At 36.2% G+C, this 13,480-nt stretch overlaps 1 protein-coding gene across 12 annotated transcripts in view; it reads left to right on the plus strand.

The window, feature by feature from the left end:
- DST (dystonin) overlaps positions 1-13,480 on the plus strand; it is a 289,433-nt gene that overhangs the window by 235,551 nt on the left and 40,402 nt on the right. For all 12 annotated transcript variants that reach the window (XM_063150658.1, XM_063150659.1, XM_063150655.1 and 9 more), the window contains 8 exons: positions 580-699; positions 882-989; positions 2,740-2,958; positions 6,402-6,605; positions 9,532-9,763; positions 10,111-10,337; positions 11,000-11,122; positions 11,854-11,955. In XM_063150658.1, the coding sequence (XP_063006728.1) occupies positions 580-699; positions 882-989; positions 2,740-2,958; positions 6,402-6,605; positions 9,532-9,763; positions 10,111-10,337; positions 11,000-11,122; positions 11,854-11,955 (1,335 nt within the window). The remainder of the gene's footprint in view (positions 1-579; positions 700-881; positions 990-2,739; positions 2,959-6,401; positions 6,606-9,531; positions 9,764-10,110; positions 10,338-10,999; positions 11,123-11,853; positions 11,956-13,480) is intronic.

Here is a 13,480-nt window from a genome sequence, read left to right on the forward strand (position 1 = left end):
TGTATCCAAATGCTCAAAAAATCTTCTGCATTTAATCTGAGGCCTAGTTTTGGATGAAATCCTGTCTTCTCTAAATTCAGTGAGGTTTTTGCACTAACTTATCTAAGCTGTGATTGTTTTGCCCTGATCATTTAATACCAAAGCAGCTCTTCAGATTAATAGGGTAACATCAAACAACTGTGTCTCAGGCTAATTCCTACACTAGCAGTAATAATAAACACAGAGATGAAAAAGACATGTAAAAGTAGAATAAAATGAAAACAAGCAGTCTAGTTAAAACTCTGAGATTATCATCCTTTTTTATTTTCTTACGACTGTTAGAGAGCTGTAGGCTTTGGAAAGAAGTATTTGCTTCTGTTGCTTTGTCATGCTTATGAATTAAGCTGCTTGTATTACAATCCCTCAGAACCATTTTGGGCATTGTATTTCATTTATATAAAAATCTTAAATTGAAATTGAGAAGCTATCTTTCTAAAAATTCAAAAATATGCTGTTTAATCTTCTTTAAATTTTTTGAAACTGTTATTCTAATTTCATGTCTGTAGAACTGCTGAACTAATTCTTGTCTCCCTCATTTAGTTTGATCAAGCAGCTGATGCTGAATTTGCCTGGATTGCAGAAACAGAAAAGAAACTGATGTCTCTGGGTGATATTAGGCTTGAGCAAGACCAGACCACTGCTCAGCTGCAAGTTCAAAAGGTAAAAGAAATGCATTTCCAACTGTCATGTTAATTATTGGCCAGCACACTCTCCATCTAGAAAACGTACTGGCGTGATTTAATTTTCAGTCCAATCATAATTAATGCATTTCAAAACCAGCTTTTGCTCCAATACTTTATTTAAAAAAATATTATTCTAACCAACTTTTATTGTGTTTCAAGGCTTTTACCATGGAGATTTTAAGGCACAAAGATACTATAGATGAACTTGTTAAATCTGGGGATAAGATCATGAAAACATGCACTGAAGAAGAGAAACAGATGATGAAGGTAAAGTTCCTTAAATTGCAGCTACAGCAGTAGATATGCAGAAAATGTACAAGTAGAAGGATTCCTATTGAGTCTTTTAAAATACTAATGAAAAAGCATTAATTACAGTCACTTCCTGTCTGAGGATTGTGATGCTGGAGGAAATGCTGTTGTGCATTGCTCTCCTTCCTTCAGGATGTCAAGAGAACAAACGCTGCGTACTTGCTTCTTTGCCTGACACTAATTTGGAGCCCCATTTGTCATCTTCATCCATAGTAAACAGTATTTTAGCCTATGGATGATTGAGTAAAGAGGTGTTAGTCATCTGGGTCGATGTGTGGAATCTGGCAGTTTATCTTCCGAGTTCTTTTGGGTCAGTGATGCTCTGGGCGTGAGCATTTCTGTGCCAAATTCACTGGCTCTGCACCTCAGTGTGTGTCTTTACTTTCATTTCTGCTGATTTCCTAGTAGACCTTGCATGCCAAGATTATTCCATCCTGTCACAGCCCATGAAAGGCATTCTTATGACTTTTTTTATTACACACAGACACAGAGAGCCCAACGTCAGGTCTGCAAACATATAGGGATGGATTTTTCATGTTGGCATTTGGGAAGGATTAGTTGTGGGGTTGGGAATTTTTTGCTAAATTACGGTGAGGCTGGGTATTTTGTGTAAATTCAGTCCTTCCAGTCCATGAAAAACAATGCTTCAGTAATTGTGATCGGCTGCAGGATCTCTGAATAAATTTGATTTGCTCTTAAGTCAATTTAAAATAGATGAGATGTTCTGCCTATGAAACTGTAGTCATAAGGCAGAGCAGTTTTGTGTGAGTCTCTGCTAAATATTTTTATTTGTCAAAAGTACTGCATATCTGTGTGTTAAGGTTATGTTCTGTCCTCTGGATAGCATCTCTATGCTTAATTTACATGCAAGACATAACAAATGAAAGTATAGCTTGTTCTGCCAAAGGGAAAAAAAGAAAAGCTTCTTCATATTGAATGTCTTGCTTATATGTAGTTTTTCCAAGGCTAGGATTTATGTGCATTGTCACATGTAATATTTCATAAACATGATAACATGGGCAGTTTTCCACAGGAAAAATATAGCTACTATAGCTAGTTGATACTTTCATTTATTATTACATGTCCAAATACATTAAATTAGTAATGTATAAGCCTTATAGTTCTATCACTATTATCTATGTTAGTAATGGTAATACATTCTCATTAAGTAATGTAGGCTAACCTGGAAAATAGTGTTTTGTGGTTTCTGTTGCAAGTTTGTAAATGACAGTTGCAACAATATCCTATTATCTTGCCAGAGTGGAAAAGAAAACCCCACCAAAAAAACCACCAAACCAAACTAAACATCCCAACAGATTTTGTGTATTTTTCCTCTTGCTTTGAATCAGAAATGCTGTGGAAAACTTATCTTCTGCCAAGTGTCACTGAAGATAAGTGTCTGCAGTAAGGAAGTTGGGCTAAGATGTGTCATCAAATCATTTGCAGCTTGACTAGAAGCTCTATGGATAAAGTGGTATTTGTCAATATCAGTATTGTTAAATGTATTCTAATTATTTTCAAGTACTCTGTCAAATTCTGGTCTCCCTCATTGTTGATTCTGTCCACCTTAAACAATGGTACTGTAGGAACATCAAAATTGAAATTTTATTCACTGTGAATTGGTGTTAAAATTATCAAAGAATGTTTGGAAATGAAGGTAAGAGACACATGGGAAAACATACTTTTAAAAATTAATATTATTTTGCAGAAAAAAATTGAAAGCCTCTTACAGAAATATGATCAAGTCTGTCAAATGAACTCAGAGAGAAACCTCCAGCTGGAACGGGCTCAGTCCCTAGTTAACCAGTTCTGGGAGACTTATGAAGAGCTTTGGCCATGGTTAACTGAAACAGAAATGATCATCTCTCAGCTTCCTGCACCAGCCCTTGAATATGAAACATTAAAACAACAACAAGAAGAACACAGGGTAAGCATTTTGCCAGTTTTGAAAAAGAAAGTGTTAAATATCAGAAAGTATTTTGCTTACAACTGTGGAGTGCTCTGCAAAATTCTTAAAACTATATCAATCTTCTGTTGAAAAAAAGATAATTAAGACAATAATACAGAGTTTATATACATTTTCAGTTGTGTCTCTGCTGTTTACCAAACTGTGCATGTAAGCAAGGGTCTCTGGGTAAGGCACCAAGTGATGTGTAAGCATAAAAGAGGGCTAAAGGGTAATAATTGCCATTGTCCTGGGAGAACTGGAGACATAAAAGGTATTATATAAGAAGTATGTATATTTAAAAGTACTCATTAATGTCAGTACTGGTACAAACCAAAACAGAAGCAGAAAGAACAGATGTGGGATGTTGGAGCAAGAAACAAAAGGGGGTTATAGTCTGTACACAGATATGGACATATGCTGATCTTATGTATGCATAAAAAAAACTTTTGTTTTGTTGGTAACATTGAAACTAAACTTAGCTGAGTAAAGAAGATGAACAATTAGAGGGCCAAGAATTGATTGCTTGGCTAGCAATCAATTTATCTTGTAATTTATCATGTCCAGAATGTTTGTTGTGCAATAATAAAAATAAATAGTTGTTTACCATAGCCTCACAAAATAGAGGTGACTGTGTTGTAGACTGGCCACTGTATGGGTCCTCTTACATGGATATATAATCACTTTGGATAAAAATGGAGATGTTTCATAGGTGACTGCTAGTATCACATGGAATCATATGTGATTCCTATATCAGGTAAAAGGTTGTGAGTTTAATGATGCCTCTCATATCCCTCCCCATGGAAGAATGGCTGCCTCCAAAATGAAGTTGCTTCATCTTGCAAAGGAAAACAGGAAGGGATATATATATGGCTATTTTTTTGTGAAGGACAAACAAGATTGCTATTGCAAATTCAGGAACATGGAGTCTGAAATTATTTAAAAATGGCAAATTTCTTACTTTTCAATATGCTATCACAGTATTTTCTCTGAAATTTCTCTGTGACAGCCACGTGGCTACTTCATTCGAAGGCTGGTAAAGCACTGTCACAGGTTGCCCAGAGAAGCTGTGAATGCCCCATCTGTGGAAGTGTTCAAGGCCAGGTTGTATGGGGCCCTGGCAACCTGATCCAGTGGGTGACACCCCTACCCATGGCAGAAGGATAACTGGATGGTCTTTAAGATATTTTCTAACCTAAACAATTCTATGATTCTATGCATCCCACTGAGGTTAAGAACCTGCATGTTTTGGCAGATGCAAAACCTGCACAGCCACTGGAGATACCTGTTTCTCCCTGCTAAGCATGGAGTAACTAGTGTTGTTTTTGTTTCAGCTGCCTCCATTAAGTGACTCAAGTTAGATAGCATGAACCCTGGCTTCAAAGTCTTGTTTACTTTGAGACCAGCTAATGAAATGTGCCACTCTTATGTACTGGTAAACACCAGGTTCACTCATTTGTCTTCCTATTATGTACAGAAAGAACAAACATGTTCTGTTAAGACTAGCTGCATGACATAAGCTTTACAAACTACCTTGATTAGTCACTGTGAACCATATCATGCTTGCTTTACTTGCAGAATTGTTCCTCATCTACTTTAATCATGCTGCTTCTATGAGAAGCCTTTCAGATGAGCTTCTAATTTTGCATTTTCCCCGGGCTGTGCCATTAGCTGAGATTTGTTTGTTAAATTGAAGATTAATGTCAGGCACTTTTAACACGTAATCTGCTCTGAAATGCTTGTTTGCTAGAATTGTTTACCCAATAGTAGATCATGAAGAAGACCAAATAATTTGTTGTTCTATTTAAAAGAAGAAGAAGAAGAAAAAAAGGTAGCTCTCAAATGTGAATGAGAACTTAATGTTTCTGTTCTGATGTATTTACTGCTGACTATCTTTGTTCCAAGTTGTGGAATTCATAGAGTTGATTCTATGTGAGTAACATGCAGTTAGTTTGGTTTGAAATGAGCTGTTGGCAGAGTATTTTAGCATAAGGTTTAGACCCAGACATGTGCACGCTTTTGGCCTGTCAAATCATCTCTTTGTGCTCAAAAATAAACCACAAAAATTATTTCCTAAAATTTTTCAAACTGTTCTTATAATTTCCTTTTCCTCCTCTAAATTAATCAACATTATTTTTCTTGTGGCGAGGTGTACAAATGAAGTTACATTCAAAGTAAGTAGTTAGAGTCATGGGGGTTATTTTCATTTCTGTTTTGGCATTGGCAGACTGAAGAGTTGTGTCACTGTCTTCCCTTCCCAGTCTCCTCAATGTCCCCTCTTCTGGGGAGGAACAAGGAAGAGAGCCAGCATCTGGATTCCTTCTTAAGGGAAGGACTGTAGTAAAGAGAGGAAACTTATTTACACTGAGACTGATATAGGCTCTTTTCTGGGTCTTCATTAATTTAAACAGTCTCAGCTGGGAGGAGCAGTGCATGTACCTCTCATGTTCCTGCACTGAGCTATTGGATAGAAAGGCATGGAGTTCACAGCACTGAGAGGGACAGTGCCTCTCACAAGACTGGACTTTTCTGAAGAGAGGGATGAGATGAGAAAGTAAATAAAATGAGGGAAGGCTGGGGCTACTCACACAAACAAAACCCTTTCCCTTTTGTCAGTGCAAGCAAGAAAAATCTGAAATCCTTAGACAACTTGAAAGACACCTTGTGACATTTCACTTCCACAAGCCCCTGTACAATCTGCAGCACAGTTTTTGCTTCTGGGGTGGATGATGAGAAGGAATAGATCGCTGAGATCAAATATAATGCACTTACTAATTACTTGTTAAACATTATGTAAGTTAAATAATATTGCTATTATGAAGACAGGGGAGTCTTGTGGCCAGAAGGGGAGATGGATAAACGAGGTTGATTGGTCTCTCCTGATCACCCTTGCTTGTTCTTTTCACTGATTTCTTTGACCCTCCCTTGTGCTGGTTTCCTGTTCTTAAATCAAGGATAATTTGAATTAATTTTCTTGCAATGCTGGTACCTCTTTCTGTGATGCTCTTCAATGAAAGGCTTTGCAGCATGTGACCAATATCAACATGAAAAGTATATATGTGGTGGTGTGACGCCCATGTCTGGAATATTGTTGCCCTTTCTGTCATTACAGGTACTAAATATGATGGGCATTGTCTGTTGTTAGCATCATATGCATAATTAGCATCTTATATTTTGCCTGTAATCATATGTCCTGCCAGAGTGTTTCCAGTGTGTCTCTAGTTCTGATGTTTTATGCCTGCATAGTTCTGTGTTGGAATAGGAATGGTCACTGGCAAAGCAGTCATTAACTTTATTTCTGCTTTACATTAAGATGAAAGGTATTTGTTTGGAATTTCTTGCCAGCTGGATGTGTTGGAAGTGTGGACAGTTGTAATGTGGTGGTACAAGGGTAAGAAACTGATAAGTTGTTTCATTTGTTATAGCAACTGCGTGAGCTGATTGCTGAGCACAAGCCTCATATAGATAAGATGAACAAAACTGGGCCTCAGTTGCTGGAGCTGAGCCCAGGAGAAGGCTTTTCTATCCAAGAGAAATATGTGGCAGCTGACACCCTGTACAGTAAAATTAAGGAAGATGTCAAAAAGCGAGCACTGGCACTGGATGAAGCCATTTCTCAGTGTACCCAGGTATCAGTTAAAGTATAATTGGGTTCATTCAATGGAAAAATACACATTGTCATCTTACATGGTTATATCAAGACTAAGCTACGGTTTCATTTGGATTTTTCAACCTAATGGTCTGTGAATGTTCATACCACTGCTAATGGTATTGATTTTTCTCTATCTTGAGGGATTATAATTTTATATATTGGTCAGTATTATAACTTTGCAGCCATTGAAAAATGTTAAACTGCTTAATTTTTAAGTAAAACTAGTGGGCTAAAGATGGGGCATATGATTTTTCACTTTTGTTTTCACTTACTGGTGTGTTGCTAGCTGATGCTTCATTTGTAAATAAGTGTTAGTTTTGATCAACTGATCAAAAGTAACATTTACTTACAAATGAAGCATCAGCTAACTAACTAACTTGGGTATAGTTAACTAACTTGGGTATAGTTATTTCTAGAAATTTGCAGCTGTGGTTAACAGTTGGCAATGCAACTAGTGGGTGGTTTAGCAGTGGTGATGGCATTGTCTCTTTGCTGCAGACTCCAAAAAACATAACATAATGCATTGAAACTGCTACAGAAAAGTATTGCCAGGAAATTTAGACTTCACAAAATGCCATCAGCATAAAACTCAGGTCAAGTCTCCAAAAGTTGTATATTCTAGCTTCATCAGCCTATGAAATGAACTTTAGTAGAGTATTGTCAAATGTGTTCTGGCAACTCTTAAGTACTGTTAAATATGGGTTAATTGTCATTAAATTCACACTGAAATTTTTTCCTCTACACCAGATTTAGAAAAGAAACTCAGTAAAACTTTGTACATAAACCCATACAAAAACCTGAATAAAAGTACTTTGTTCTATACTGCTGTTTTTATAGGAAATTCCCCTTTTTCCTCTCTGTTCACTGGAAATAAGAGCTACATTCTGCTTAGGTCTTAAATACTAAATAAAGAAATACACCTTGAAGACCTTAACAATTCTACATTCTAAGTAATTTTGTCAGGTCATTATGATAAATGTCATATTCCAAGCCCCTGCAGAGTTTAAGAATGTGAGGCAAAACTAAATGACATAAGATATCATCCTGCTTTTGAAGTGCTTATAGGCATATTTTATTTTTACTTATTTATTTATTTATTTATTTATTTATTTATTTATTTATTTACTAAACTTTCTAATCTTTCAGTCATTCTAAACAGCTTCCCTATTCGCACCTCTGAAATATGCCTGATTATTTAAATCCTCTCTTTTTCTTTGTCGTAAATGTATATTCCTCCTCTTATGTGGAGCTGCCAATTTGAAAATTAAGATATTTATTTAGTGTTAGAGTCCCTGTTTTGTATGTGATAGACATCAACATGTTGTACTGGCTAAGTACAGAAAGGAAGAATTAAAATGCATTCTTTGGTAACACCTAGAACATAATCAGATGTTGAGAAATTACTGAATTATTTATGCAATACTTTATGGTTCATTTTATATACTTAAATGTATACACAGATGGCAAAGCAAAACATTGTAATGCCCACAGAATATAATTATATAAAATCTTTTTTTATGAAGATATGTGAATATGTATTATCAGATCTCTGCACTATGATGTTTATGTCAATGTTTGTCTAGACAGTCCTTGAAGAGTAATTATTTAACTCTTCAGGTTTGAAATTATATTACATTGCACTGTGTATCAAAGGAAGGATGTAATGCATGAAGCTAGAATGAGAGGTTGTAATGACTTGCATTTTCTTCCTTTTAAGTTCTAAAACACTTTGTCCTATTTGTTGAAGTTGGTACAAGGAGACCTACTGAATGCACTGACAACTTAAAAATGTGATCTGTGTCCTAAAATTAGACACAAATATTGCCAAATTAATTTCAGTTTTTATCACTTCTGTTAGGTTTTGTTACCACAATCAGTTTCTTGGAAGTCTTGAATGTGGGAAGGCTACTATTCTTTCATAACACATTTTGTTGGCTTGTGTGATATTCACACTTCTAACAAAAACACTGAGGCCTGTAATGTTAGTCACAGAGTCAGATTTGAAGTGGGTTGTATGGTGGGAAAAAGTCATTATTTTGCCTGTGTATATTCCTTTGAATAGACGAGAGGTAGCTATTTATTCACATAAGGTATGTGAGCATCTTTTCCAAGTGTTGTCAGGAATGCTTTTTGTAGATCCTGGAGAGTTCTTAAATGCACCCACAATTTATTGATTTCTTTAATTTGAAAGGGGCGTGGTAGTGCGAGATATTTAGGAATCTGTGTGCATCCAAAAGCATATAATAAAGCCAACTTTGGACCTATCCCAAAGGCTGAACCACTTTAACACAGCTGTAATTGAATTTCTGAGCACCTACCTGGGCCCAGTCAAACATGGAAGAATACAGTATATACACTGTTGTGTGCTTTTATTTGCAGAAAGTACCATACCTTTACTGCCCCAGCAAGCACCTCCTGGCCACTTACAGATGTCTTTTTCCATGACCTTACATATAAAGCTTTAATCAGAGGTAGTACATCAGTATGTTGGTCCTAACAGGAAAATGTATGTTTTTCATAGTAAAGTACAAATCTTTCTAAAATGATGAAGTCAGAAAGCCATGGCTCTCTAAAGCTGCAAACTGCATAGGTTTCACAGGACTAAATGTAAGTGGATTCTGCCATGTGTATAGTACTCTCAGAGGGAGTGTCTCAGGAGTGAACCAAACTTAATAGAAAAGTTCTTGAATTTGACAGAACCTATCATTTTGCAGGGTTATTTTTGTAACTTAGAATTAAAAGAGCCTAGAGGGAGGTATTGCAATTTACACATACATATGTTGGATAGAGATGTCAAGTACTTTTTTCTAAGATAATTTCAGATGCCATTTTTTAGTTTGTTGGGTTCTTTTAAATATTCTAATTTGTCTGCCATTTCCTTGTGTCCTGTGGCACCCTCCTAGTTCCATGACAAGATAGATCCAACTCTGGAGAGTCTGAAGCGCATAGTTGAACGTCTGAGGCAGCCACCGTCGATCTCAGCAGAGGTTGAGAAGATAAAAGAGCAGATCAGTGAAAATAAGAATGTGTCAGTGGATCTGGAAAAACTTCAGCCAGTGTATGAGACACTTAAACAGAGAGGGGAGGAGATGATCGCTCGCTCAGAAGGCGCTGATAAGGATATGTCTGCTAAAGGTAATAGACTGAGAAAACTTTCATGTAGTGGAAATGCAGTAAGCTGCAGCATATAAAATTCCTCATTTCTGATGACCTCTAATCTGGGGAATGTTCTCCAGGAGAAGCTGCTTAAGATTTATAAAAACAAAACATCATTTAAAATAATTCGTTGTGGATATGATCTTTATTTTATTTTTAAAGGCCATTGTGTTTGTTTCCACTTAAAATTATAAGGAGTCCTGCAAAGAAATATTTTAGAGTCTAAATTTTAAAATGTACACATATGTTTCTGCTGTAGAACTGTAGAGAGATTTATGACCAAGAATTGTTTGCCAAGGTAGTAATCTAGTTCCTTTGTTGTTTAGCTGTTCAAGATAAACTAGACCAAATGGTCCTAATTTGGGAAGACATCCAGACCCTGACTGAGGAAAGAGAGGCCAAACTGTTAGATGTAATGGAACTAGCTGAAAAGTTTTGGTGTGATCATATGGCTCTTGTAGCTACTATTAAAGATACTCAGGACTTCATTCGAGAACTGGAGGGACCTGGAGTTGACCCATCTGTAGTCAAGCAACAGCAAGAAGCTGCAGAGGTCAGTAGAAAGTATTTTCTTGATTTGAAGTACTTTATTTATGGTATGCAGAGGAAAATATATCATTTTGTAGAGACTAAGAGGGATAATTGTGTAGAAATTTTCAGTAATGGTATCTCAAGAGTCTACAGTTAATAACACATATCAGTGCTTAATTGCAATGAGCATGCAACATGTGCTTGTCATTAGATTTCCTTATTTGTTTGTAAATATGTACATAATAACCATCTCACTGGGACTTTGAAAAGTTGTACATGCTTGAGATTCCTCGAGTAGTACGTAACATCCAAATGAAAGGTGGACAAATGTATGATGCTCTATGTATTATCCTCTAAGCCTGTAATTATTTATACTGATAGTTAAATGTTTGAAGGTCGAATGATAACCTCTGACAAAGAAGACTCTCTGATGAAAGAAATCTAATTTAAAACTTCCTGTTTACTTTCTCTATCTCATGCAAAATGGTATCATAAACCATTGTTACAATTTAGACTGATGTCAGCTGATTTCATCCCTGCACTGCAAAGGGATGCTTATTTTCTAAGTCCAAGTGACTGGAAGGAAAACAAAGGTAGAATCCCACTGTGTTCTATCTTGAAAGCAAGTTTTACATAGATTATTAAATCTAGTATCAGCAATGTTGGCTTTTTTTCTCTTTGTAGGCTGCTAAAGAAGAAATTGATGGACTACAAGAAGAACTAGAAGCAGTTGTGAGCCTTGGCTCTGAGCTGAGAGCTGCTTGTGGAGAGCCTGACAAACCCATTGTCAACAAGAGTATAGATGAGGTATGGGAAATGCAGATGCTTAGGTCTGCTGTGTAATAGCTTGCTCAGCTGAAATTTGTATATTCCCTATGACCCCCAACAAATTTTGAGAATAAAAATTTGGTGGCAAAAGTGAGGCACCACTGAAGCCTTTGTGATAAAGTAAGATTTCCCTTTTGAGTGAATAAATCTTAGATTAGATTCGAATGTACACACTGTTTTATTTAATTGATTTATGGTTTAGAACTTTTGTAAAAGACAGTTTTTTTAAAAATAGTCACTGATTAATATTGTAGGTGACTATTTCTTGTAAAAAGTAATGCTGGAATAAGTTTTGGATATGTATTCTTCATGCCAAGTGAGACATCTTAATTGAGACTATCCTGTTTGGATGTCTATAAAGTACTTTTTATTTCTCCAGTCTTCAGCACTGTATGATTCTTTTAAGGTATTTTTATTGTGGTGATGCAACTCCAAATGATTTAGTAGTATTTCATCTACTAACTTTTGGATCTCTGTTAATAAAAAATATTTAATCAGTATTTCAGTTTACAGCTTTTATAATTCAGAACCTCTACTGAATTCTGAAAGAAACTAGTTCTGAAGTGATAGGGAGAACAAGAGTGTTAATAAATGTGAAGCAGTCGTGCTGAGTTTCTATTTGTATTATTGATCAGTGAAGCGTTGGTAAATGCACATTATATAGCAGTAAAATTCTTTTGTCTATGGGAGTAAATTGTGCTTATTTGCAGCTGAATTCTGCCTGGGATGCACTAAACAAAACATGGAAAGAACGTGTGGATAAGCTTGGGGAAGCTATGCAGGCAGCTGTTCAATACCAAGATGGACTACAGGTAAGATGATGTGACATACCTAACCCAGCCTTGGGTCAATGGGATTTACTGTGGTTGTAGTAAAAAGTGTCATGTGACAAGGTAGGTGACAAGTACTGCAGTCTGGTTGTAGTGACTGTTTTCTTGAGTAGGCAGGGCTTTTCCTCAAGATTGGTTGGGGTTGGTTTGTTGGGTTTTTTCTGCATTAAAGAGTGCATATGTTGTGTTGTTTTCTTCATGTCCATATATTGCACTGTGTTTAGATTCCAAATTAATGTCCCCTTGTTTGTTGATAAGGGCAGAGGCTTTTTGGCACCACACATTCCTAGTAGTTCTGCTCACAGTTTCTTGTGATAGTCAAGGCAGGTTAAAGTTGTGACACATTTGGTTTGAAAGGAACAGGGTACAGGTCTGTACACACACTTGCTGCTGTTTTCTTTGAGTCGAAGACAATTACATCACTTGAATTTTATTCCACCTCATTTATAAGTAAAATTATTAACATAATGTTGCTAAGCCATTATTCTTAGTATAATTTATATTCCTAGTATAATTTATCCTATCACAATACTTTAGAAGATTATCCCCTTTTTAAATCTGTAGGCAAATGTTCCAGCAGTTTAAAGGTATCTTGTACACAGTGAGGGGTTGTGCTTTAGATGACCTTTAAAGGTCTCTTCCAACACAACCTATCCTTTGAAACTATGATCTTTTCTCTGTACGTGCTGTTAGGTTTTTTGTAGTTGTTTGTTTGTTTTGGTTTTGTTTGTTTGTTTTTTCTTGGTGGAATTACTGTCTTCCATGGTTCCTTAAATCTTTAAAACTGAAATTTCACATGACACTGAGGGCAGTTACTGCTGTATTTGGTGCAGATCAAGCAGCAGACCACTCCTGAATAATAATGCAACATGCCTGTTTTGCAGTGCACCATCACTATGGATTTTTGTCTGTGTTCTCTTGTGTTCCTGCTGTGCAGAGATTGATTAGACAGAATCATCACCATTTGGTTTAACTACTTTCTATTTCCTGTAGCTGTATAAGGCACATCCTAGCATCAGAACCGGGGAGACATCATTTATTTTTTATTTTTTGCTTTTTTAAAGTCACTCTGCATTATCCTTTAGAGATTCATTGTAGCTCAGTTATGATCCTTCACTGCCTAGTATGTACTGAATAGGTAGCTCCATGTTCCTTACACAAATAGCTTTCTTCAAAAGTTTGTAATCCTCATTTAAGGTGTGTTATCTATTTTCACTCCAACCAGCTGTAGAACAGAGTTTGTCTTGTGTAAAATCTGCAGTTTTTATGAATTCCCTGAAAGGTAAATGCAACAAGTAGATTGCTACTCAGCATGAATAATTGGGGCAGAATCTTGCTGCTAATAGAAGTCCAGGATTGCAGAATGTACACTCCTATAACTGTTACAGGGGTATTTGTTCTATTGTATTACAAAGAAACCTAGGTTTTGCTGGGAAAGTTATTTTCTTTGAAAGAACAACAGCAATACTCTCTCTGGAAAAAAGAAAAGTTTTGATATTTTACTCAA

Source organism: Melospiza melodia, chromosome 3 (assembly GCF_035770615.1).
Source record: "Melospiza melodia melodia isolate bMelMel2 chromosome 3, bMelMel2.pri, whole genome shotgun sequence".
In the NCBI taxonomy this organism is placed as follows: Eukaryota; Metazoa; Chordata; class Aves; order Passeriformes; family Passerellidae; genus Melospiza; species Melospiza melodia.